The sequence below is a fragment of the Astyanax mexicanus genome, chromosome 4 (genome assembly GCF_023375975.1).
Source record: "Astyanax mexicanus isolate ESR-SI-001 chromosome 4, AstMex3_surface, whole genome shotgun sequence".
Classification (NCBI taxonomy): domain Eukaryota; kingdom Metazoa; phylum Chordata; class Actinopteri; order Characiformes; family Acestrorhamphidae; genus Astyanax; species Astyanax mexicanus.
Genome location: NC_064411.1, coordinates 19824688 through 19848447, shown reverse-complemented (window position 1 = coordinate 19848447; position 23760 = coordinate 19824688). Strand labels below are relative to the sequence as shown.

The 23760-nt window shown below is 37.6% G+C and overlaps 4 protein-coding genes across 4 annotated transcripts in view; all 4 read right to left on the bottom strand.

Moving 5' to 3' along the window:
• The window catches only part of LOC125801145 (zinc finger protein 850-like), a 503810-nt gene that overhangs the window by 125210 nt on the left and 354840 nt on the right, over nucleotides 1–23760 (bottom strand). The window lies entirely within an intron of this gene.
• The window catches only part of LOC125801143 (zinc finger protein 420-like), a 151807-nt gene that overhangs the window by 111208 nt on the left and 16839 nt on the right, over nucleotides 1–23760 (bottom strand). The gene's annotated exons all lie outside the window — the stretch shown is intronic.
• Nucleotides 1435–3674, bottom strand: LOC125801536 (uncharacterized). The gene is made up of 3 exons (XM_049478351.1): nucleotides 3243–3674; nucleotides 2535–2703; nucleotides 1435–2202 (listed from the first exon to the last, which is right to left on the bottom strand). Exons 1-3 carry the CDS (start codon nucleotides 3568–3570, stop codon nucleotides 2076–2078), a joined length of 624 nt encoding a protein of 207 aa, XP_049334308.1. The 5' UTR covers nucleotides 3571–3674; the 3' UTR covers nucleotides 1435–2075.
• LOC111195868 (uncharacterized) lies at nucleotides 3615–7757 on the bottom strand. Its single transcript, XM_049478980.1, has 4 exons — nucleotides 7678–7757; nucleotides 4439–4651; nucleotides 3682–4331; nucleotides 3615–3638 (listed from the first exon to the last, which is right to left on the bottom strand). Exons 2-4 carry the CDS (start codon nucleotides 4647–4649, stop codon nucleotides 3615–3617), a joined length of 885 nt encoding a protein of 294 aa, XP_049334937.1. The 5' UTR covers nucleotides 4650–4651; nucleotides 7678–7757.

Genomic DNA, 23760 nt, shown 5'->3' with positions numbered 1-23760 from the left:
TTGTATGGATCCATGTTTCAACACACACACACACACACACCTTCCTTATATTCTAAAGGAATGCTGATAAAGCTTGCGTAGTAAGCTGCGCTGTTAACTGTAAATCATGATGCATTGTGCACTGTAAAAAAAAACACGTAAAATTTACGGTAAAATACTGGCAGCTGTGGTTGCCAGAATTTCACCGTAAAAAAAAAACGGTTACCAAGAATTATACTGTAATATCTTATACATTGCAACCGTTTATTTTACGGTAAAATTCTGGCAACCACAGCTGCCAGTATTTCACCGTAAAATAAACGGTTTCACATGTATAAGTTATTACGGTATAATTCTTGTCAACCGTAAATTTCATATTCACACACCGTTTTGTTTACAATATATTGTTGTGAAAAAAAATATATTACACTGTAAAAAGCCTATAGTATTTACAGTAAAATAAACGGTTGCAATGTATAAGATATTACAGTATAATTCTTGGCAACCGTTTTTTTTACGGTGAAATTCTGGCAACCACAGCTGCCAGTATTTCACCGTAAAATAAACGGTTGCACATGTATAAGTTATTACGGTATAATTCTTGTCAACCGTAAATTTCATATTCACACACCGTTTTGTTTACAATATATTGTTGTGGAAAAAAATATATTACACTGTAAAAAGCCTATAGTATTTACAGTAAAATAAACGGTTGCAATGTATAAGATATTACAGTATAATTCTTGGCAACCGTTTTTTTTACGGTGAAATTCTGGCAACCACAGCTGCCAGTATTTCACCGTAAAATAAACGGTTGCACATGTATAAGTTATTACGGTATAATTCTTGGCAACCGTAAATTTCACATTCATGAACTATTTTGTTTACAATATATTTTTGTGAATAAAAGTATATTACACTGTAAAAAGCCTATAGTATTTACAGTAAAATAAATGTGATTGTCAGAAATAACCGTAAAAAAATACATTACAATATGCCCTAACGTTGCAGTAAAAAGATAAATGTACTGTTGATTTCAAGTTAGAATTTAAATCCATATTTTACTTTATATATACACAATTTGTGCCATATAAAGAAACTGTTTGCCATATAATCCATATAAATTACACTTCTTTTTCTTTTTTTATGAATTCAGTCTGTAATATAACAACTGATTTATTCCATATACATTTCGTTAAGGTTTGGCCATGAAGTATGAGGGTTTTATCATGAAATGAACATACTAATGTAACTATTTCACATCTAACATATATTCAAGAAGATTTGTTTATTAAAGTGTGCCGCTGTTAAATAAGTTTTGTAATCAAGTTAGTCTAATCTACAGACAGTTTAAATACAACAAATACTGTCAGATTAATATTTATTTTGTTAAATCCACAATGAATCTGCATTATGTAACACCATCTTGCATAAAATCAAATAATTACATCAAGGTCAAAGTTGTATTAAACATTTTATTGATCAATAAATTATTGATCCCGTAAACAAAATTCTGCTCTTTATTAAATGATTACAAAATAACAACAATAACAATTGTTTTGAAACTGCTCAGTATAACAGTAATGAAAATGTGCATCTTGCATAGACTCAAAACAATAACCTCAGTGACTCTAATCACTTGTTTTCGATTCCTGAAATTACTATAAAATTGCCATAAAATCACCTGGTTTGCTAAACAAAACCACTGACCTCACTGACCTCATAAAACAGTGTAATATAAAACTTGTATCTATATAAACTATAGCAGCCATTTTCCAAGTAAAAGTACACTTACAGTGATTCTCAGAACTTCCAGTAGTTTTTTGGTACAATTTTAACAACAATTTTAAGTCACTGTCCACAAAAAAACATATAGCTTCTTTTTTTGTTGATTTTTACATGCTGTGAAAAATGTCGGAGCAATATGTTCCAAAATCACCTGGGGGGTAAAAAATCTTTACATTAACCTACACTGGAATTAAGGCACATTTTTAGCCTCTCCTGTAAATCTACTCTTTTGGACATACTTATTTTTCTTTGGACAGTGACAACATGGAACATACATTGTACCTTAACATATTGTCCATAAGGAATGTCTAGGTCCACTCATGGTCTGCAAGGTCAGCAATAAGAGTGAGGACTCTGGGATTGACAGGAAGTGCTTTCTTGTTTTTCTTCCACTGGACTTTGGTGCCTCTTTCGGGATTTATCGAGAAGAAACACCTTGATAAAAGTAAATAAATACATTAATTACCAAACAACAACAAAAAAAGACTGTGTTGATTGAAAGTTTCTCAACCCTTATTAATTAATATTATACAATTAAATATGAGCTTAAACCCAACGTTTCCTTAATATCTGATGATATATGCTGATCATAAGTTTTTGCACAAACTACAATCCTGTAGCCATTTCACACACTCTCTCTAATTTCTTACTGATTTTTTGTTAACTTTAATTTATAAATTAGGTTATTTTTACTTGTTTAATATATAAACAGAAACTGAACAGTCATAAAACAGGTGCCCAAATGTTTTAGAACAAAGAAATTATACCTTTGAAGGAACTCAAGTGTTGACCGTAGTTCCACTGGGTAGTGTATGTTGAAACAGTAGTAACTGCCAAACAGCAGACAGAAGGCAGGTACGAAAGAAGTGATGTGGTCGTTGACAACCTCTTGGTCGATGCTCAACATGAACATCCCAGCAGTAAAGCAGGATGACCCTAAAAAGATTAACAAGGCCAACAATAAAACAAATAAATAAACCTCAATAAAAAGGGATTAAATTAGAGTGAGTGTGTGAAATGGCTACAAATTTACATTTTGTGTAATAACTTGTATCTTATGAACAGCCAATCACTGAGCTTCATTAAGATTCCTTGAGTTCCTTTATAATGTGCAAACAGTAAAAACACTGCAAACTTATACATGACTTGTCTTTGCTTGCCAATGTGAGCTTTGCATCTGTTGAATGGTGAGCGGGGCAGAGAACTCTCTACAGTGTTTTGAAGTTGGACTGCTGTAGCCATTTCACACATTCCTCACTTTATACTAATACAATTGTACTTGCTAAATTGGACATAACAAATGCCATTTCTACACTGAATTTAGCCATTGGTTGAGCTTGGTACCAGGCAAATTAATGGTCAGTATCCATAAACTGTACAACATTACCTGTAACAATGTAAGCCAATAGTAGAATAGGCTGTCAATACACCAGCAGATTTAGAGAGTTTGGTTACACTTTTTGGGCTTTACTTACCACACACAATAATGCAGGGTGTTGCTGGCAGCTTCTCCATCTGAACCTCTCTGGCTAGGCATGTCTTATCGACATAATGAAACAGGTTATCCTCTTTTTCACCAAAATGAGCCAGTAAAAGAAGTACCATCTCGATGACATCTCCTGGACAACCATCCAATTGGCCTCTCTCAGTCTGAAACTTGATAAAAACATCCAGAACCTGTTTGTGTTTTGGTGCATCAACAGTTTTAAAGAAACTTAAGAGGCGTCGACACTTCTTGTCCACGTTGGCATGGAAGCACTCCATTAGACTGACACCAGTAAGTTCTTGGAAGTGTACTACCATTCCAGATTCCTTGAACAAAAAGGGCCACTCTTGGGTTAGTTGCCTTATGCTGGTCCCCTTGTTGATGTCTTTACGCTGTGTGTAAAAGGTGCATTGTACCAATTCTTTCACGGCGTCTGTACTGTAATTCATCTCTTCAAACATAGTCTTCATCTTTTCTTTTTTTTCTTGCTGACTATCCTCAGTCTCAGAGAGTGGCAAATATTTCAGCTCCCACTTTACACAGCCATATGTGTCTTGAACACTTGCTTTGTGCTCAGCTGGAATTTCCTCTGTGTCAGATCCATCTGAAACTGCCTTACGTTTTTTAATCTTTGATGTGTTGGGTCGTTTGACATTCTCAACTCGTGCCTGAAGTTGCTTGACCAGTGAATGATATCCAGATCCAACTACATCACCCTCAATTACATCTTGTAGCGATTTAGGATACTTGGCCACCATTCTTTTGCCTATCTCTGTAGTGTTGTGTTTGGTCGGGTTATTACACACCTTCATAATTTCAGAAACCACAATTCTAATCATCTCTCGTCGTAGCCGTGGACTAGGTCTTTTCTGTCTTTCCAGACTTTGCAGTAACTCTTCAGGGAGCTTTTGCCATGGTATTTGAAAACTGTCTGCCCAGCCTGGCTGAAAAGATGAACTGCCTCTTGGGGATGATGAGGTAGATGTGGTTGACAATGTTGAGGGAGAGGCAGAACGTGGAGTGGAGCATGCAGAAACTGGAGAGGGACATACCGAGGTTGGAGTTGGAGTGGCGGAATCTGTAACAGACATTTAAGCATTGAATAAGGTAATTTGCTGTTAAATTACTAACGTCTATGTCCTGGAGTGATCACAGTTTTTCACTGTTACACATTAACAGACTTACTGTTCTGCGCCCAGGAAACAACAAGTCTTCTGGCTTGTATTGGCTTCAGTGCTGGCAGCAAGTCTCCTTCTGTAATGTACTTCAGATCATCTGTGGTCTCTGCACCAAGTGCCTTCAATGTGTCTATAACTGAATTCAGAACTGCTTCAGGAAGATCAGGAAACACTGCAGTAATGGCACTGCTTATCTTCTGTATTTCTGATTCTGCCATATCTGTCAGATACACAAACACAAAAACACCTTTGTCCAACTGACATCTAAGTATCTACTGACAACACATTGTGCTTCAATGGGACTATCTGATATCCATTCTTCATGTAAGATGACAATGGCCACATGTCAATCAGGTCATTAATGTGTACACAATGCAATCTTCCACTTTCATTTTTCACAGAGTACATATGGTAGTGTGGAAGAAATTCCACTGAATATACTCTCATCAGAAAATGAAGTGCTGAACAATCTTTCACTACAATGAGAATGATTTCACCAAATTCTACTGAGTCGTCATTCCTAATGACAAAAAACTGTCCCTTCTTGTATGTTAATCCATTATACTGCACATCTCCAGAAATCTTTGCATTTATTTCAGTGAAGCCAAAGTGGCAGACTGCATCTTTAACTTGTTGACTGTAAAGCTCAGAGTAAAACGGTGAGCTGTTTTTTATTTGTAAGGATGGAGGACTCACTGAACCAGATGAAAGATTGAAGCTTGAAGCATCTGATGTCTTTCTGAAAGACTGAGACACAGATTTTTAAAGTTCTTCAAATGCCTTGCACATCTTTTAAAGTAACTATGTTTGCTCTCAAAGCGCATAGTCCATAATCGGATCAGTGGGCCAAATTTTAGAATCAATCCTGGATAGTGCCGTAAATAATGATGCTTTGGTCTCAAGTTGTTTTCTGGAAACAGTGACGTCCTTGAATCTAAATATTCTTGAATGAGGGCATCCAAGTAAGCAACTTGAGGCCTTGAAATTTTCTGAGCACAAACCAAATCAACAATGTCTTTCAGTTGTAGAGTTAACTGCCACACCTCATCTTGTGGATCCTGCACTCTGTCTCCAATTATTAGAGGCAACAGCCTTAGAAAATTCCAATTCTGTATAGCATGACCAGAAAGCCTAAGTGTTTTAGGACTGACCTCACATGGCTTGGAGGAAGCATCTGTGGATGAATATTTGAACTGTTTAATAGACCTGTTCAAAATGGAGTATGTGAACCATTTCTTTTTCTTCACAAAATACCTCAGGTAAAGTGCAACATCATAAGAGAGGACACCTTCAAAGAGGTCATGGCCAAGACAAGGGGGCAAACCAGGCAGACATACATCATAATGTTCCAAAGAATTAAAGACTGACCTGAACTTTATTCCTTGAACATCTGGCACATTTTCATCCTCTAACTGATCAACTGCAGACTTGTAACTTTCAGTGGTGCGCTCTGGTCCACATGAAGTTGGGTTACCTTGAAATTCAGTTCGAGAAATTAGACAGTATCTGCAGAAATATTCTGAGGAACTGAAATTTTCTGTAAATCCACCAACACAATGAGAGCCCAAGTTGTCTCCAGCAATGCAGTAAAGAGTTCCCTTAACAACGGTTTCATCTGCCATTGTTATCCCTGTCTCCTCCAGGACTTTCAAATCAGACACCAACTTGGAAAAAACGTTGGCATGGCCAAATTCTTTAAAGTCCTTCTCTCTACACAGCAAAACCAGCTGCATGTGATCAACATTTGATCGAACATGGGGGGGCAAATTTAGTAGTGAGAAGTACACACCCAATATTTTGTGCTTCTTTTTTGCAGAACCCAAAGGGTTCACCACCTCAAATGCATCCTGGTATAAGACCAGTTTAAGACAAGTTGGATTTTCCTGAAAAAAGGTGTTGGATTTAAACACTTTACCATCTTGGCTGTCACAGAGAACATCTGGCACGGAAACATCATTACAATCTACTGACATGAGCACCTGCCAAAAATTGGATTCTAGCATACTCTTCAAAGTGTTTAACACAGGAACATAATATGCAAATCTTTCTGTTCTGTTCTCATCTCTGCCTAAAAACATGCGCTTAGGTTCCACGTAATTAAACATTTTTTTAAAGCTCTGGGCTCTAGAGTATGCTGTTCTCATAGGTCCTGTGTGGCAAGCTGAGAACAAGTCAGATTCTTTCACTGTATCACAGATTTTTTCAATATCTTCATCTGATACTGACAAATCTTTCAGTAGCAAGTGTAATCTATTCAAAGTATAGGCCTGTCCCAATTCATGTATATTCTGAATCTCTTCAACAATGTTCTGAATAGTAGACGCTGGAATAAGATGCTGCCCCTGTAATTTTATGTAAAACATACACACATTTCTAAGAAACAAGTCACTGAAATTAGGCGCGTCCCCAAATGCTTCTTCTGCATGTGAAACACTGGCAGTTTCTTCTGCATGTGAAACACTGGCAGTTTCTTCTGCATGTGAAACACTGGCAGTTTCTTGGTGGGTAGCAACATTATGCTCACTTGTAGAAGGACATTCAATATTTGTATTTGTGAATGATTCACAAATCATATTTACAGAACAGTGTCTGTGTTTTCTAGACATGTGGGAAGTAAATGAAGATTTTACAGTGAACACAGTTTTGCAGCCTCTTACTGGGCAGCTCACAGCACGTCCCTCGACTAAGTGCTGCTTTAAGTGAGCAACCAATTCTTTGACTCCATCACACTGACGTTCACAAAGTGAAACTGTGCATTTAAGTGATGCTAAAGCAATACCCTGGGCAACGGAGGACGTAGCATTATGTTGGCGATAGAAGTGAGATTTTAATGCTCCATATCCAGAAAACACCTGCTTACAACCACTTTCAACACACTTGAAAATGCACCGTGGTTCATTGCGATGGAGCTTGCAATGTAGAACATACGCTTTTAGAGACTGAAACGATGCTCCACAGATGCAACACGAATACATGTTCAAACAGGCATGTATCTAACACAAAACGAACGCATTATCATTGCAATGTGGACTGAAATATGCTGAAGCATGCTTGGAAACGGGAACTGCTCATTGTAAGCACCACTAAGCCGAGACAATTCACACTAGCTTCTGTAGCTACCTTATTTAGCTTGATAGTTCACTTTAGTTTGCTAGCTAGCTAACATGGTATATGCTCTGGAAATGTTAACACAGCTGGGACACAAACACCTGAACAGTATCGTTTATATCACACAGAAATGTTTACCTCGTTAAAACAGACTTGACATGAACTGCAGAGCTCCATCAAGCACACACAGACATGTTATTCGAGAGGAGACCAGCCACTGACTGCAGCGTGAAGGAGAGTTGTCGTAACGCTGATCCTCCCGCCTTCCAACAAAAAGAGCCAATCAGCTTGTTGCTTTTGCAGAGATCGGAGGAACCCCACCCCCCCTCCCCCCGGCTGTAAATATTTGCGCAGGCGCAGTAGCCATAACAAGCCGAAAAAATCTAGTTTTTTGTGTTTTTTTTAAGACAAACGCTACAAACTGTTCATAAGGATTTTAACAGATTTTACTAGTGATGTAAAATATGTTGTTCAAATGATAATTACACCTTCAGACTAGAGTATATTGGTCTCTCCTCATTCAAACAGATAGGAGGCTGGTCTTGTATGAGTAGAAAAAACACAGCAAAAGTGACCGCCGAAACCGAAAGCGCTTATTGGACGGCGCCCACATGAGGCGACTGTTAGTATTCAAAATCAGGCGCGCTTTCTCTCCACAGCCTGTATTACAATTTGAAATGCATGTTGATACATTTCCTTACAATTCACTTAATTTCAGCTTGGAAACTAAAACAAAATGCATTTAAAACATTTATTTTTTAAAAAGTGATGTTTCAAAAAACCAAACAGTGTGAAACCAGTCCCTATTGCTGCCCACAATCTATTTACATATGAAAGTGATCTCAGATCAGCAGGAATAGTCCTTTCAACAAATTTGATTTGATGTTGACCAAAGTACAATGAAAGAAATTTAAAAATGTAATACTTGCTTCTTCAAGATGCCATGAAACAGACAAAACATTCTATGGAAAACTTAAAAAAAGTTCATAAATTATTTTAATTATTTTAACATTGTACATTTTCCCACTGTGCGACTAATTAAAGGATTAACTTGTCTGTCTTATCTTAGCCCTTTCATGCATAGTGGTCACAGTATACCCATATTTGTTGTTTTGTGTCTAAGCTCATTTCTCTATGGGAAAAATGAACATTCTGTAGTAAAAAAAAAAAAAAAAAAAAAGTGTTCAGAACCCTAAACGTTTTATTCTGTGTGCATTTTTCTCCAGAACACCACCGTATTCACTCAATTATAAGATCGTTTTAAGAGTCGTAATGAGATTTTTGCTTACTCTATGCTAAATGCTAGTGCGCACTGAAGCTAAGTTAGCAGGTTATTAAAACGGCTACAATCTGCTCGTATCACGTTTTGGATAATTATTCTTCTTCAAAGATGATCAATAAAGTATTGAAGTATTACTAGTAAAAGTATTATAAGAGGTAAAACTATATATTTGCAGTGCAGACTCTGTTAGAGCTTCTAAAATGCAGATAATAAGAGAAAGCGAGCAGCTAGCTCAGTGATTCTCAGTCAGAACCAAAGATCTATCTAGCTAGATGAAAATAAGGGTCTAAAAACTTAACATGTTTTTTTTTTCAATTTAAACCTATTATGAGGAAAAAGCTTAATGTGGCTTAATGTACTAAAACACCAAGTGTCTTTTTTCTTTTATTAAGGATCTTCTGCAGTGTAAATGACATTACGTCCCCGCTTGAGAATCCAGATAAACACTAGCTTCTGCTGATAGCTGCTTTTATGGTCCATGATAGTCAGAGAGGCTGAGAAGCTGCACATTCAGGAGGAAACATAATGCTACCCTGGTAAACAGGCTGGGTTGAGTAGCTTAGCCCTTGACCAGCAAAGCGTATGACCAAATTTGAGTTTAATGGTTTAGATGGTCTGTTAGTATGACCCTGGTTGACCAGTTTGATTAGTGCTCATAACCATCTGATTCTCTAATTAAGCATGCTAATAGCACTGGGCTACACTGGTGAAGCAGGATACAGCACTTAAAGCTTGGTTCTGGAGTACCACTGTGCTGCTTGTGTCAGTGTTTCCTGCTGTAACACCCCTAGCAAGGGATTATTAATTGGATCAGATGTGCTGTAATTAAACAATAAACCTGTGGGCAGCATTGCTCCAGTACCAAGTTTGAGAACCACTGAGCTAGTCCATATGCACAACGGTCCAGAGTGGAGCTGGGCATAATCCACTGAACAAATGTCTGTTTGGGCGATGATTTAAACTCACATACACATTCATTCTGGCACTGGACCGTTGTGCCTTTGACCAGATCCATTTATCTGATTTGGTGTTCTGGTTCAGATTTACTCACTGCTCACTTTCTGTTTAGTACATTAAACCGAATTAAGCCTTTTCCTTATAAAAGATTTAATGGGAAGAAAAGACTCTTCATCTTCATCTAGCTAGATAGAACCACTGAGCTAGCATCTTGCTTTCTCTTATCTGCTTTTTTGAAGCTCTAACAGAGTCTACACTGCATATTGATCATCTATGAAGAAGGATAATAATCCAAAACATGATACGATCACAGTACAGCACAGCTGTACATTTAATAGTGCGCTATAGCTAAGCTCCAGTTCTGTGACATCAGTTCAGTGCGCGCTAGCATTTAGCTTAGCGTTAGCAAAATTCACATTATAACTATGAAACTATCTAATAATTCAACAGATCCAGTGATATTTGGGAGAAAAATGTACACCGAGTAAAACGTATAAGGTTCTGAGCACATTTATTTACCACAAAATTTTATAGAGACAAGTTTTTGAAAGCCCCATTAATTTTGCCCATAGAGAATTCAGCTTTGACACAGAACTCCAAATATGGGAATGCGAGGACTACAGAATGGCAATGACTTCAGTGGTCTATGGCTGAAAGAAGTTCAAAAGACCTCCAGGGATTTCTGTAAAATTCTTTTATAAAAAAACACCTCAGGTAATAATTATTCAACAGCCTTTAATTTTCCATTTTCCAAGTTTCCAAGTTTCGGTTTCCAGTCATTAGGTTGTTAAAGCAGTACTTGTGAACTGTCAAATAAATGCTGTGTACTGAATAAACACATGAATAGCTCTTAAATGATTACTTACAAAAATCTTATGAGACAGAAAACCATGTTGTCATAAATCAATAATTCAATGGTTAAAACATATTTTATTGATTTGCAATTGTTCTACGCATAATGGTTTCTGTATTGAACTGTGAAAAAAGCCTTGTAAAATATATATTACTTATTTTGTAAAAAGGGCAAAAAATCACAATGTTGACTGTTTTTTGTGACCTGCATATTAATGGTGAAAAGAATATTATTCATGACAAATAAATGTAGAAATTACAGTTTTAGCCGTTATCCAAATAATATGGAAATTTATTAATGGCTTGTATATTTAACAGTAAAAAAAAATATTATTCACAAAAAATGAATGAAGAGATTACGGTTTTGCCTGTTGAGTAAAAATACGGAAATGTAATAATGGCTTGTATATTTTACAGTAAAAACATGTTTCATTCACAAAAAAAGAATGTAGAAATTACGGTTTTGCCTGTTGAGTAAAAATACGGAAATGTAATAATGGCTTGTATATTTTACAGTAAAAACATGTATCATTCACAAAAAAAGAATGTAGAAATTACGGTTTTGCCTGTTGAGTAAAAATACGGAAATGTAATAATGGCTTGTATATTTTACAGTAAAAACATGTATCATTCACAAAAAAAGAATGTAGAAATTACGGTTTTGCCTGTTGAGTAAAAATACGGAAATGTAATAATGGCTTGTATATTTTACAGTAAAAACATGTATCATTCACAAAAAAAGAATGTAGAAATTACGGTTTTGGCTGTTATCTAAATAATACGGAAATGTAATAATGGCTTGTATATTTAACAAAGAAAAAATTTATTATTCACAAAAAAATAATGTAGAAATTACGGTTTTACCATTTATCCAAAAAATACGGAATATTTCTGTTATAAACACAGTGCAAGAGAATTTTACGTTGAAATAATGTATTTTTTCCAGAGAAAATGTGTAAAAATTAGTGTATTGGATGATATATGAATTTACGGTATTTTGTTGTTACCGAAACAGTATTTAGCCTTTTTAGCGTTTACAGTCTTTTACTGTCATGGTTTGACAGTTTTTCACCGTAAATTCTACTGACATTTTTTACAGTGTGGGTGTTTATAGTGCCCTCAAAATCACGTTTGAAATCCACTTTATGATGATGTAAAGCAGTTACAACCCATCTGGGTCCAACATACATCAGGCTGCCTTTTACAGAACCCGAAGCAGAGAAACTTGTTACAGAGTTTTCTTCCCACCATGGCATACTGCAGTGTCTCGGGCCATAGATGGGACTCACATTGAAATGAAGCAGCCATCCAAAAATTCAATGGAGGATCTAAACAGAAAAGGAAAATACACGCTTAGTGTACAAGCTGCATGTGACTATAAGTAAGTACACATTCATTGACGTGGTAGATAAATGGCCTCGAAGTGTCCATGACGCTCAAGTTTTTTCAACTTTTCCAATTCAAAGCTGAATACGCACCTAAAGAGTGGCAAGATCCCTGCCCTTAGAAAGAAAATCATGGAAGATGAGGGGGCAATTCCTGTTTTCCTACTCGGCGACCCAGCGTACCCCTTACTGCCTTACCTCATGAAGGAGTATGATAATGGTGGATCTACCCGTTCAGGAACAGTACTTCGGCTTAGCCTTGTGTAAAGCAAGAATGAGCATTGAGTGTGCTTTTGGGCGGATCAAGGCAAGGTTTGGAGCACTGAGAAGGGCAATAGACATAAATCTTGATGACCTCCCTTTTGTGATCAGTGCATGCTTTGTTCTTCACAACTATTGTGAGTCCAGAAAGGAAATGGTTGATTAAGATTTTGAGTTTGTAAAACTTGTAACTGCGTTTAAACAACTGCATGCACAAAAATCCAAATCCACTAATGAACTGGAATGTACAAACTTGAAACAGAAAGGAATATTAATAATAATTCAAATGTACAAATGTGAAAAAATATTTAAAATATATATAAATTATATATTTTTTAATTTGTGAATCCAGTCTCCTGAATGTGTGAATCAGTACTGCTCAAATGGCTTAAGCTGGGTCAGACCAAAAATCACATAGAATTTGTGAGGTTGCAAATGTGACAGTGGGCGTTTTTCACTGTGGAGCTAAAAATCCTCTCATTCATCTTCTCTGCTGAGTGTGTGAAGCTCTAGCTGCAGTTGCGAATTTTATACCTGCTTTCATGCTTAAATACTTTATATTATGCTCTTTAACAAAGACAGACATATGGTATAGCATATTAATACGTACATAAATTAATTAATTATATATATATATATTGTGAGCAAATTAGCTGAATGGACCCAGGCAAAGCAGGAGACAGAGGCAGGTTTCAAGGAAAAGAACCCCGTAGGGCATTTATTTTCAACCATAAGGCAAAAAGAGAAGCAAAAAAAAAGTCTCTGGTGTGTGGAAGGGAGAGAGGTTTAGCTAGCCGGCTAAAGAGTCCAGGATAAATCCCACAGCCGGGGGAGGTTAACTCACTCTACCACTGGGTCGGTTCCAGGATCGTCCTCCAGCAGGTAAGTCCCAATCAATCTTCTAGAAAGCAGAGAACAACAAGTCAGAGTTATGAGGAGCAGGGTTTAGCCAAACCATGCCCAACTGAGAGCTCCTAGAAGTGGCGTTTTTAAAGGTCCCTCTCCTCTCTCAGGCAGCGCTGATCATGAGCTGCCAGCCGTGTCTGATCAGTGCTGCTGCTTCCAGGTCACATGGGTTCGGCGCTGTCCAGGTGCTGAAAGCTCAGCACGAGCCCTCTGGCTTTCGACACGCACAGTACTCCCAGCTGCAGAGACCCACCCAGTGTTCTGATTGGTTAAACAAACCCCGTAATCTGATTGGTCTAGATAAAGCATTCCTATTGGTCCATCAATCAGGCGTAAAAACAGGGTCGTAATTCGCAACTGCAGCTAGAGCTTCGCACACGCAGCAGAGAAGATGAATGAGAGGATTTTTAGCTCCACAGTGAAAAACGCCCACTGTCACATTTACAACTTCACAAATTCCATGTGATTTTTGGTCTGACCCAGCTTAAGCCATTTGAACAGTACTGATTCACACATTCAGGAGACTGGATTTACAAATTAAAAAATATATATTTATATATGTTTAAAATATTTTGTCACATTTTTACATTTGAATTATTATTAATATTACATTCTGTTTCAAGTTTGTACATTCCAGTTAATTTGTGGATTTGGATTTTCGTGCATGCAGTTGTTTAAACGCAGTTACAAGTTTCAGTACATTTGTGACTTCTGTTTTACAAACTCAAAATCTTTATGACCCTTTTTTGACTCCATATTAACAGAACAGAGCGACAAAACCAAGTTAGCCACTGGCAACCTACAGGGCCATCTAAAAAAAAAAATTATATCTTTATAAAGGAACTTTATTTCAGTAATTCAGTTCAAAATGTGAAACTTGTATGTTATATAGATGTATTAAACACAGAGTGATCTATTTTAAGCGTTTATTAATTTTATTGTTTATGATTATGGCTTACAGCTAATGAAAACCCAAAAATCAGTGTCTCAGAAAATTAGAATATGATATAAGACTTCAAGTCCTGCTGGAAAATGAAATCCACATCTCCATAAAAGTTGTCAGCAGAGGGAAGCATGAATATTTTGTGGGAAAACAAAACTGCACTGACTTTAGACTTGATAATAAAACACAGTGGATCAACACCAGCAGATGACATGTCTCTCCAAACCATCACTGATTGGTGGAAACTTCACACTAGATCTCGAGCAGTTTGGACTGTGTGTCTCTCCACTCTTCCTCCAGACTCTGATCCCTTGATTTACAAATGAAATGTAAAATTTACTGATGATCAGTGATGGTTTGGAGAGACATGCTGATCATCTGCTGGTGTTGATCCACTGTGTTTTATTATCAAGTCTAAAGTCAGTGCAGGATTTAATTTTCCAGCAGGACTTAGCAAACTGCCCACACTGCCAAAAGTACCAATTGGTCTTATATAATATTCTTATTTTCAGAGACACTGATTTTTGTCTTTTTTGTAAGCCAAAATCATCAACAATAAAAAAAAATAAACGCTTAAAATGGATCACTCTGTGTTTAATACATCTATATAATACACTGCTTAAAAAAAATAAAGGGAACACTCAAATAACACAATAAGACTCCAAGTTAATCAAACTTCTGTGAAATTAAACTGTCCACTTAGGAAGCAACACTGATTGACAATCAATTTCACCTGCTGTTGTGCAAATGGAATAGACAACAGGTGGAAATTATTGGCAATTAGCAAGACACACTGAATAAAGGAGTGGTTCTGCAGGTGGGGACCACAGACCACTTTTCAGAACCTATGCTGTCTGGCTGATGTTTTGGTCAGTTTTGAATGTTGGTGGTGCTTTCACACTCGTGGTAGCATGAGACGGACTCTACAACGCACACAAGTGGCTCAGGTAGTGCAGCTGATCCAGGATGGCACATCAATGCGAGCTGTGGCAAGAAGGTTTGCTGTGTCTGTCAGCGTAGTGTCCAGAGGCTGGAGGCGCTACCAGGAGACAGGCCAGTACACCAGGAGACGTGGAGGAGGCCGTAGGAGGGCAACAACCCAGCAGCAGGACCGCTACCTCCGCCTTTGTGCAAGAAGGAACAAGAGGAGCACTGCCAGAGCCCTGCAAAATGTCCTCCAGCAGGCCACAAATGTGCATGTGTCTGCACAAACGGTTAGAAACCGACTCCATGAGGATGGTATGAGGGCCCGGCGTCCACAGATGGGGGTTGTGCTCACAGCCCAACACCGTGCAGGACGCTTGGCATTTGCCAGAGAACACCAGGATTGGCAAATTCGCCACTGGCGCCTTGTGCTCTTCACAGATGAAAGCAGGTTCACACTGAGCACATGACAGACGTGACAGAGTCTGGAGACGCCGTGGAGAGCGGTCTGCTGCCTGCAACATCCTTCAGCATGACCGGTTTGGCAGTGGGTCAGTAATGGTGTGGGGTGGCATTTCTTTGGAGGGCCGCACAGCCCTCCATGTGCTCACCAGAGGTTCCCTGACTGCCATTAGGTACCGAGATGAGATCCTCAGACCCCTTGTGAGACCGTATGCTGGTGCGGTTGGCCCTGGGTTCCTCCTAATGCAGGACAATGCTAGACCTCATGTGGCTGGAGTGTGTCAGCAGTTCCTGCAAGATGAAGGCATTGAAGCTATGGACTGGCCCGCCCGTTCCCCAGACCTGAATCCGATTGAGCACATCTGGGACATCATGTCTCGCTCCATCCACCAACGTCACGTTGCACCACAGACTGTCCAGGAGTTGGCGGATGCTTTAGTCCAGTTCTGGGAGGAGGTCCCTCAGGAGAACATCCGCCACCTCATCAGGAGCATGCCCAGGCGTTGTAGGGAGGTCATACAGGCACGTGGAGGCCACACACAATACTGAGCCTCATTTTGACTTGTTTTAAGGACATTACATTAAAGTTGGATCAGCCTGTAGTGTGTTTTTTCACTTTAATTTTGTGTGTGGCTCCAAATCCAGGCCTCCATTGGTTAATAAATTTAATTTCCATTGATGATTTTTGTGTGATTTTGTTGTCAGCGCATTCAACTTTGTACAGAACAAAGTATTCAATGAGAATATTTCATTCATTCAGATCTAGGATGTGTTATTTGAGTGTTCCCTTTATTTTTTTGAGCAGTGTATATGAGTTTCACATTTTAAACTGAATTACTGAAATAAAGTAACTTTTCAAAGATATTGTATTTTTTTAGATGGCCCTGTATTGTTAACAAATATTGTTGTTAAGGAACTATTTTATTATGCAAATAACTTTTAATGAGTTCCTGATTCTACAAAGAAACAGACAGTTTAGGAACTATTTTTAACTGTGTAAAATAAAGTCTCTAATAAGCCCTTTATTTTTCAACAGAAATGTGAAGGTGCAAAAACAACCATACTTGAGGTTGTTGGGATCTCCACAAATGCCACAAATGACACCCTTCTCCTATGTGCCAGTATGGAGAAGCTTGTGGTTCCAGCAGAAATTTGGTCTGGCAACATTGATGACCCTTCTTTGCCCCTCACCATTAGGGTCACCATGGAAGGAGGGGTAATTTGCGCCCTGGACAGCCCAGTGTTTAATGAAGTTTAATTAGCGTTGTTTGTTGATACTGTTCCTGAGTGGGTTACTTTGTGGTTCCTAAGTGGTTGTTAATGAGTCCATGTTTCTAAGTGGATGCTGAAGTGTCAAAGCTTGTTTATTTATTACTACAGGGTTGCAAATATTATATTTTATCTTTACATTAAAGTATACTTAAAAAATGTTTAAAAGAATCTTAAATCATTTGATGTGAAGAATAAATGCAATGTTTGGCTAAATGATGGGGATACAACTGGGTAATATGGCCCAAAAATATATACTTGGTGATATGACAAAACATTTTACTTAGTTTTAAGAATACACGACTACAAAAATTTAATATACAACTTTATTTGGTAATATTATTGCATACGACATGATATGACAATTGATATATTAAAAAATACAGGAATTTTATTCAGACTGTAACAGAAGCCAATGATCCAACATCTAGAAAGGGAAAGTTTAATAACAAGTTGTCTTGGAAAAGTGCGCTAATAACATAGAAAAATAAAATGGTTGCTAAGCTGTTTCTGTCCGAAGAGTGAACTCCAAAAACTTTTGGTTAGACGCTAAAATCCAAAGACAAATGTCTTTGGTTAAATGGTTGAATGCCAAGACTTTGGCTGATAAAGCCGTATCCAAAGACCTTTGAATAAATAATTAAATGCCAATATTTTGGCTGATAGTGTGAGATAAACTTGAAAAACCTACAAATGTTGTTTAACATTGTGTTACACACAATTCATAAAGTAGTAATATTTTAATAATTGTAAAGCTGGAATAATGAGTTACGGTTAAGGTGTTGCTAAGTACAAATGCATTATCTAGCTAGAAGGCCTATGATGTGATAACTACATAATGTCACCTGTAGGTGGCAGTAAAGCAGTAAATGACCAGTCGAACCCTAAAAACTCCTTCTTTCTGAAGTGAACTTGATTAGTTAATAAACTTTTCATTTTACCCACTGAAGCACAAATAGTCTAGATGGAAACAGGGGTCCACGAGCACATAGTGGATTTTTTTTGCCACCTGTTTTGTCTTAATCTTGAAGCGTGTATTTTAGGATTCTGACAGGTAACAGGATGAAATAAAGTCCCATGACATTTATTTTTAACCCTTTAATAGATCTATGCCAATTCCGAACCAGAAAAAAAAAATATGAAGAAAATGGCATAGCTCCTCGAGTTAACAACCTATACAGACAAATGAGCAGACAAAATTCAACGGAATGGTTATTTTTACGTTTTTGACACATTTTAAATCAATTCTGGGACAAAAATTTCAAACATTAGCAGAAAATGTTAAGTTTGGGGGTGCTTACCAAGTTTTGTGTAAAACTAAAACACCTATAAATCCATAATTCCTGCTATTATTCTCTTCAATTACACAGATGCTATGTTACCATTTTTGTGCAAAATGTAATATTGTATTGTGAGGTGCACTGTAGTTACCACCCCTAGTCTTGTAACAAATTGCTGAAGCACTGATATTTTCATTATTGAAAATTTTATTTAGTGTAGGATTTGGACTTCTCCTATCAGAATACTTTTTTTTTCAGTGGACACAAATTTACAAAATGCATTCATTACAAGTTTGTTATTTAGTATGATTATTTTTTTTACTTTTTTTATTTGACTGTGATTTATTTTAGCCAATATGGAATCTGCAATGGATATTATGTCATTTAATTTATGGATATTAACTTAAAAAAAGAACATTTGCACACAAACGCTCAGAGTACAGAATTTGTAGTTTCTTAGCTCATGTTTTTTCCTCTAAGAATGTTTGCAGTCGTTGTGTTTACTGAAAAAAAACAAAGTAGAAGTGGTTTCAAGATGTTGGCTGAGTGTAGAGCAAAAAAAATATTGTTCTGGCCACCCTTTAAAAAGCCAAATCGTGTGTAGGCAGCAGTGGTGAACCAAGAGGAACCAGATGAAAACTGGGCTGAATACCTTGTAAAGGTATTGAAAATATATATGTGACTACTTACTTACTTACTTACTTAGTGCACTTCACTCCAAAAGTTCAGTTGTTCATAGTTTGACACCTTTCAATGTAAATATTATTATATTCTATATGTAGACACCTATGAAATGGCAAGAAAGAAATTGGTAAAGGCAACGAAAAGAGATGCTCTTACAACATCAGAGGAGGAAATCTCAAGAAGGCACAGAACGTGAATAGACGCTTTTATGTTATTTTTTTTTTTTAACAATCAACACTACCTAATAATATACGTACAGCTAATTTCACCTTGGCATTATGCCGATTCTGAATAATCCGGAGTTCATGCCAGGGCACACAGACCCAGGTTTTAATCATTGGAAGAGTGTGGGTATGTGTCGTGTAAAAGATATATTTAGAGAGTCAACTGTAATGTATTTTGAACAACTTGCTGAGAAATTTAATTTGACTAAAGAGCATTTATTTATTTATTTTTTTAGATTTTTACAACTTTTATTAATAGAAAGACCACTCTTAATACTATGGTTACATCATCTGACATAGAGAAAGCAGTCCTGAACAGTCCAGATTAGAAACAGATATCTGGCTTCTACTTAATTGTAAGTTTAACTTCTGAAACCAATACAGATGATCTTAAGCAGATCTGAGAGAGAGAGCTGTCAGTTGTTTTACTTGATGATGATTGGAATGAGATCTGGGATCAAGCTAAGAAAAAGTCAGTTTGTAATAAAACTTGAACTTGTTCAGCTCAGAATAATCCATCGTTTGCATATTGCACCTTATATGAAGAATAAGTTTGATCCAAAATGCTCTCCTTACTGCCCAAACAAGGGAAAAGTCCAGCTGACCACACCCTTCTCAACAGCGGTAGACCTGCGAGTCTCTGACACGGCCATTAGCGCCCCGGAGCCAGCGGTGAACTCTGTTACCAGTTCAGTTTACGCAGTCATGAAGTTCTCAATCTGCAGCAACAAACAGGACAACCCGGATCATCACACCGTGTTTCATCGCTGCCAAAGCTGCAACATGAAGCAGAAGATCTTCATCAAACTGCTGTCTGACACGCTCAGAATCCAGTGAGAAACACGCCCTGACCGTCAGCAGTGCTTCCTTAATAACTTACCTGAACTGCTACAACCTGAACCCTGAACCTGAACACTTCTTGTCTTGGTCACTTTCAACAGAAATATGCGATCATGAAATCACCCAACATGCACCAAAGGGTCTGTAGAACCCCATGTCCGAAGTTGACCAACACATGCCTGAAAAATCTGTGCCTAAGGACCCCGCCTGCACAGAACCTCAGACGCCACCCAACAAAAGGTCACCTAAGCTGTGTCAGCCTTAAAGGACACATTTAATTCATTTTTCTAGTGACTGTTCCACTGTTTTCCTTGGTAAGTTAGCTTTCAATTGTTTGTTCCTAATGTATCTTAATAAAGTTCAATGAGCATTTTATTTGCCACAATACATAAATACAACTGACTTATTGTATTTGATGTGATTTTGTTTAATAAACATATTGAAATTGTTCATGTCTAGATAATTGGTTGGCTATACTCTACAGATTATTATAAACTCAAATAAAACCACAAACAAAAACTGTTTTTCAAACATAATCAAATATACTAATACATGTACTACAGCTCCTTCTCAAAAAATCAGCTTATTGTGATCAAGTTCATTCTTTTCCATAATGAAATTATAAAAATTCAACTTTCATATATTTTAGATTCATTGCACACCAACTGAAATATTTCAGGTCTTTATTGTTTTAATACTGATGATTTTGGCATACAGTTCATGAAAACCCAAAATTCCTCAAATCCAAAAATCTCACAAAATTACCATATCATGAAAAGGTTCTCTAAACGAGCTATTAACCTAATCATCTGAATCAACGAATTAACTCTAAACACCTGCAAAAGATTCCTGAGGCTTTTAAAAACTCCCAGCCTGGTTCATTACTCCATACTCACTTCAAACCATAATCATGGGTAAGACTGCCCTCCTGACTGCAGTACGGAAGGTCATCATTGACACCCTCAAGCAAGAGGGTAAGACCCAGAAAGAAATGTCTTAATGAATAGTCTGTTCCCAGGGTGCTGTATCAAGACACATCAGTGGGAAGTCTGTGGGAAAGAAAAAGTGTGGCAGAAAACGCTGCACAACGAGGAGAGGTGACCGGACCCTGAGGAAGATTGTGGAGAACAATTCCAGAAATTGGGGGACCTGCGGAAGCAGTGGACTGAGTCTGGAGTAGAAACATCCAGAGCCACCGTGCACAGGCGTGTGCAGGAGATGGGCTACAGGTGCCGCATTCCCCAGGTCAAGACACTTTTGAACCAGAAACAGCGGCAGAAGCGCCTGACCTGGGCTGGAGTCTGGAGGAAGACTGGGGAGAAGGAAATGCCAAAATACCTGAAGTCCAGTGTCAGTGATGGTCTGGGGTGCCATGTCAGCTGCTGGTGTTGGTCCACTGTGTTTTATCAAGGGCAGGGTCAATGCAGCTAGCTATCAGGAGATTTTGAAACACTTCATGTTTCCATCTGCTGAAAAGCTTTATGGAGATGAAGATTTCATTTTTCAGCAGGACCTGGCACTTGCTCACAGTGCCTAAACCACTGGTACATGGTTTACTGACCATGGTATTACTGTGCTCAATTGGCCTGCCAACTCTCCTGACCTGAACCCCATAGAGAATCTGTGGGATATTGTGAATAGAAAGTTGAGAGACGCGAGACCCAACACTCTGGATGAGCTTAAGGCCGCTATCGAAGCACCCTGAGCCTCCAGAACACCTCAGCAGTGCCACAGGCTGATTGCCTCCATGCCACGCCGCACTGAAGCAGTCATTTCTCCAAAAGGATTCCCGACCAAGTACTGAGTGCATAACTGAACATAATTTTTTGAAGGTTGACTTTTTTTGTATTAAAAACACTTTTCTTTTATTTGTCGGATGAAATATGCTAATTTTTTCAGATTTTTGTTTTTTCTTAACTTTTTTGCCAAATCATCAATATTAAAACAATAAAATAATTGAACTACTTCAGTTGTGTGTAATGAATCTAAAATATATGAAAGTCTAATGTTTATCAGTACATTACAGAAAATAATGAACTTTATCACAATATGCTAATTTTTTAAGAAGGACCTATAGATCTTTATATATTGCAGTAGAATTCCTGTCCTTTTTTACCGGATCTGTTTAGAACAAGTCAGTCATTTGTAACAGTGCTAATCTCTTTGTATCCAGCACTGGAGAGAAAAGAACTGGTATCAGATGGAGCTTTGAGAAATTGCAGGTCCTGTGATGTTCCTTGTTCTTCTCCTTTAGAGAATGTGGGTGTTCCACGAAGACGTCGGATTAAACTGTCGTGTCGTGTCGTGACGTGACGTACGTTCCCGGCCTCTACAAGATCTTTGATGAAGTCCTGGGTATGTGGATGAGGCAGTGTTAATTTTGACAACAAATTTTGATTTGGTTTTAGTCATAGTTTTAGTCTAGTTTTAGCCGATTAAATATCATAAGAATATAGTTGACAAAAATTACAGTCAATTTAGTCGACTAAAATGTAAAGGGTGTAAATGTAAATGCTTTTTCATCAGTTCCCTTGAATTATTAACTACACACTCATGAAAATTAAACATTTATTAACCAGTTGTGTAATATTGTTTATGTTTGAATGTGAAATATATTCATATATGATTTAATGTAAATTATTAAATATGTTTTTTTATCTGACCATGGGTACTGAGAGACCCATACTGATTGGATGACAACCCCTCTTTTCCTGCATCTCCACCTTCACTAAAGTAGTTGTGATTGGATCTCTTCCTAACTGGTCCCTACCTTTCACAAAAGTAAATCAGTTCTGATTGGATGTCGTCCCTGCCAAACATTTTAATCTCGTTTTTTTCGTTGACGAAAATGTCAGTTAATTTCGTCTCAATTCAATTTTTTATGCTGTTTTTATTTAGTTTTCGTCTCTAAAGAGTAACTGTTTATTATACTTTGGGTTTATTGACAAATATCTTTCAGTTATGATTACTCATCTTAGTGATATAATCATTGTGTGAAACTTTGTATTTCAATATGCATAACCAATACTCACATTGTATTTGATCATTTTTATTACTCACAGTGTATTTTACACGCATTTATATAAAAGATTAACCAATAATCACAATATATATTTTTACATATATAGTAAAACACTGTTTGATCAAGCATGTGATTAACACTACCCTTATTATGACAAATTAACCCACATGATACATAAGACGTATATTAACACATAGGATCTATTATATGGCGGACTAACCACGCGCTGCTAACACAGTAACAAATAACATATAGGACCCATTGTTGGGCACATACAGCTTACGCCTGAAGCATTTAGTATATTGCAGGTTTCTGACTAACAATCATTCATCAACTAAGTGCACTTTGTACGAACTGAATTGATACATAGGGAGGACGACACTGTAATTATTAAAACAATGCCACACTGTCCGACTGGATACAGTCAAGGCCGAACACTAGTGGTCTGATCAAACCTGGGAAACTTCAGTACTAACACGTGCATGCTAACATGAGATGATTTTAACAACGCCTCAGCAACAGGCTTTACGTCATCTTTGGGTATAAACAAGGAGTCAGATTAGAGGGGGGTCAGAACTTTACTGAGATGGCTGTAATACTGTCTTGTATGTACTAGTTCTCCTGAATTCAGCAATAAATGCTTGGTTTGCTTTCAACTTCACTCAACTTGCCTTCGACTCTCTATCAACGAACACGCAGGGGAGTTGTACCCCGGGCGAGAGGTGGGGGTAGCCCACCTTTCATTTTCATTTCTACAGCAATTTGGTGACCCCGACGAGTCTGGCAGAGGACAGCATCCGGCCCTAACCCACTCACGGCCGAACTTCACACGCAGGTAAGCAGAGCCGGTTTTATCAAATTCTGCATATTGGTTATTTCTAAATTTGAGTGGTGCGGCGGCCTGGCTGATGTCCGGAGTGGGGAAGGAAG

Bases quoted from the DNA above. Each gene is read 5' to 3' on its own strand.
- LOC125801536 (XM_049478351.1), bottom strand. From the start codon at position 3,570: ATGGTAGTACACTTCCAAGAACTTACTGGTGTCAGTCTAATGGAGTGC. The intron at 2,704-3,242 runs GTAAGTAAAGCC...TAATCTTTTTAG, and splicing joins ACCCTGCATTATTGTGTGTG to GGTCATCCTGCTTTACTGCT. The intron at 2,203-2,534 runs GTATAATTTCTT...ACTTTTATCAAG, and splicing joins ACACTTGAGTTCCTTCAAAG to GTGTTTCTTCTCGATAAATC.
- LOC111195868 (XM_049478980.1), bottom strand. From the start codon at position 4,649: ATGGCAGAATCAGAAATACAGAAGATAAGCAGTGCCATTACTGCAGTG. The intron at 4,332-4,438 runs GTAAGTCTGTTA...TGTCTGTTACAG, and splicing joins TGTTTCCTGGGCGCAGAACA to ATTCCGCCACTCCAACTCCA. The intron at 3,639-3,681 runs GTGAAAGAATTG...CACAGCGTAAAG, and splicing joins TGAATTACAGTACAGACGCC to ACATCAACAAGGGGACCAGC.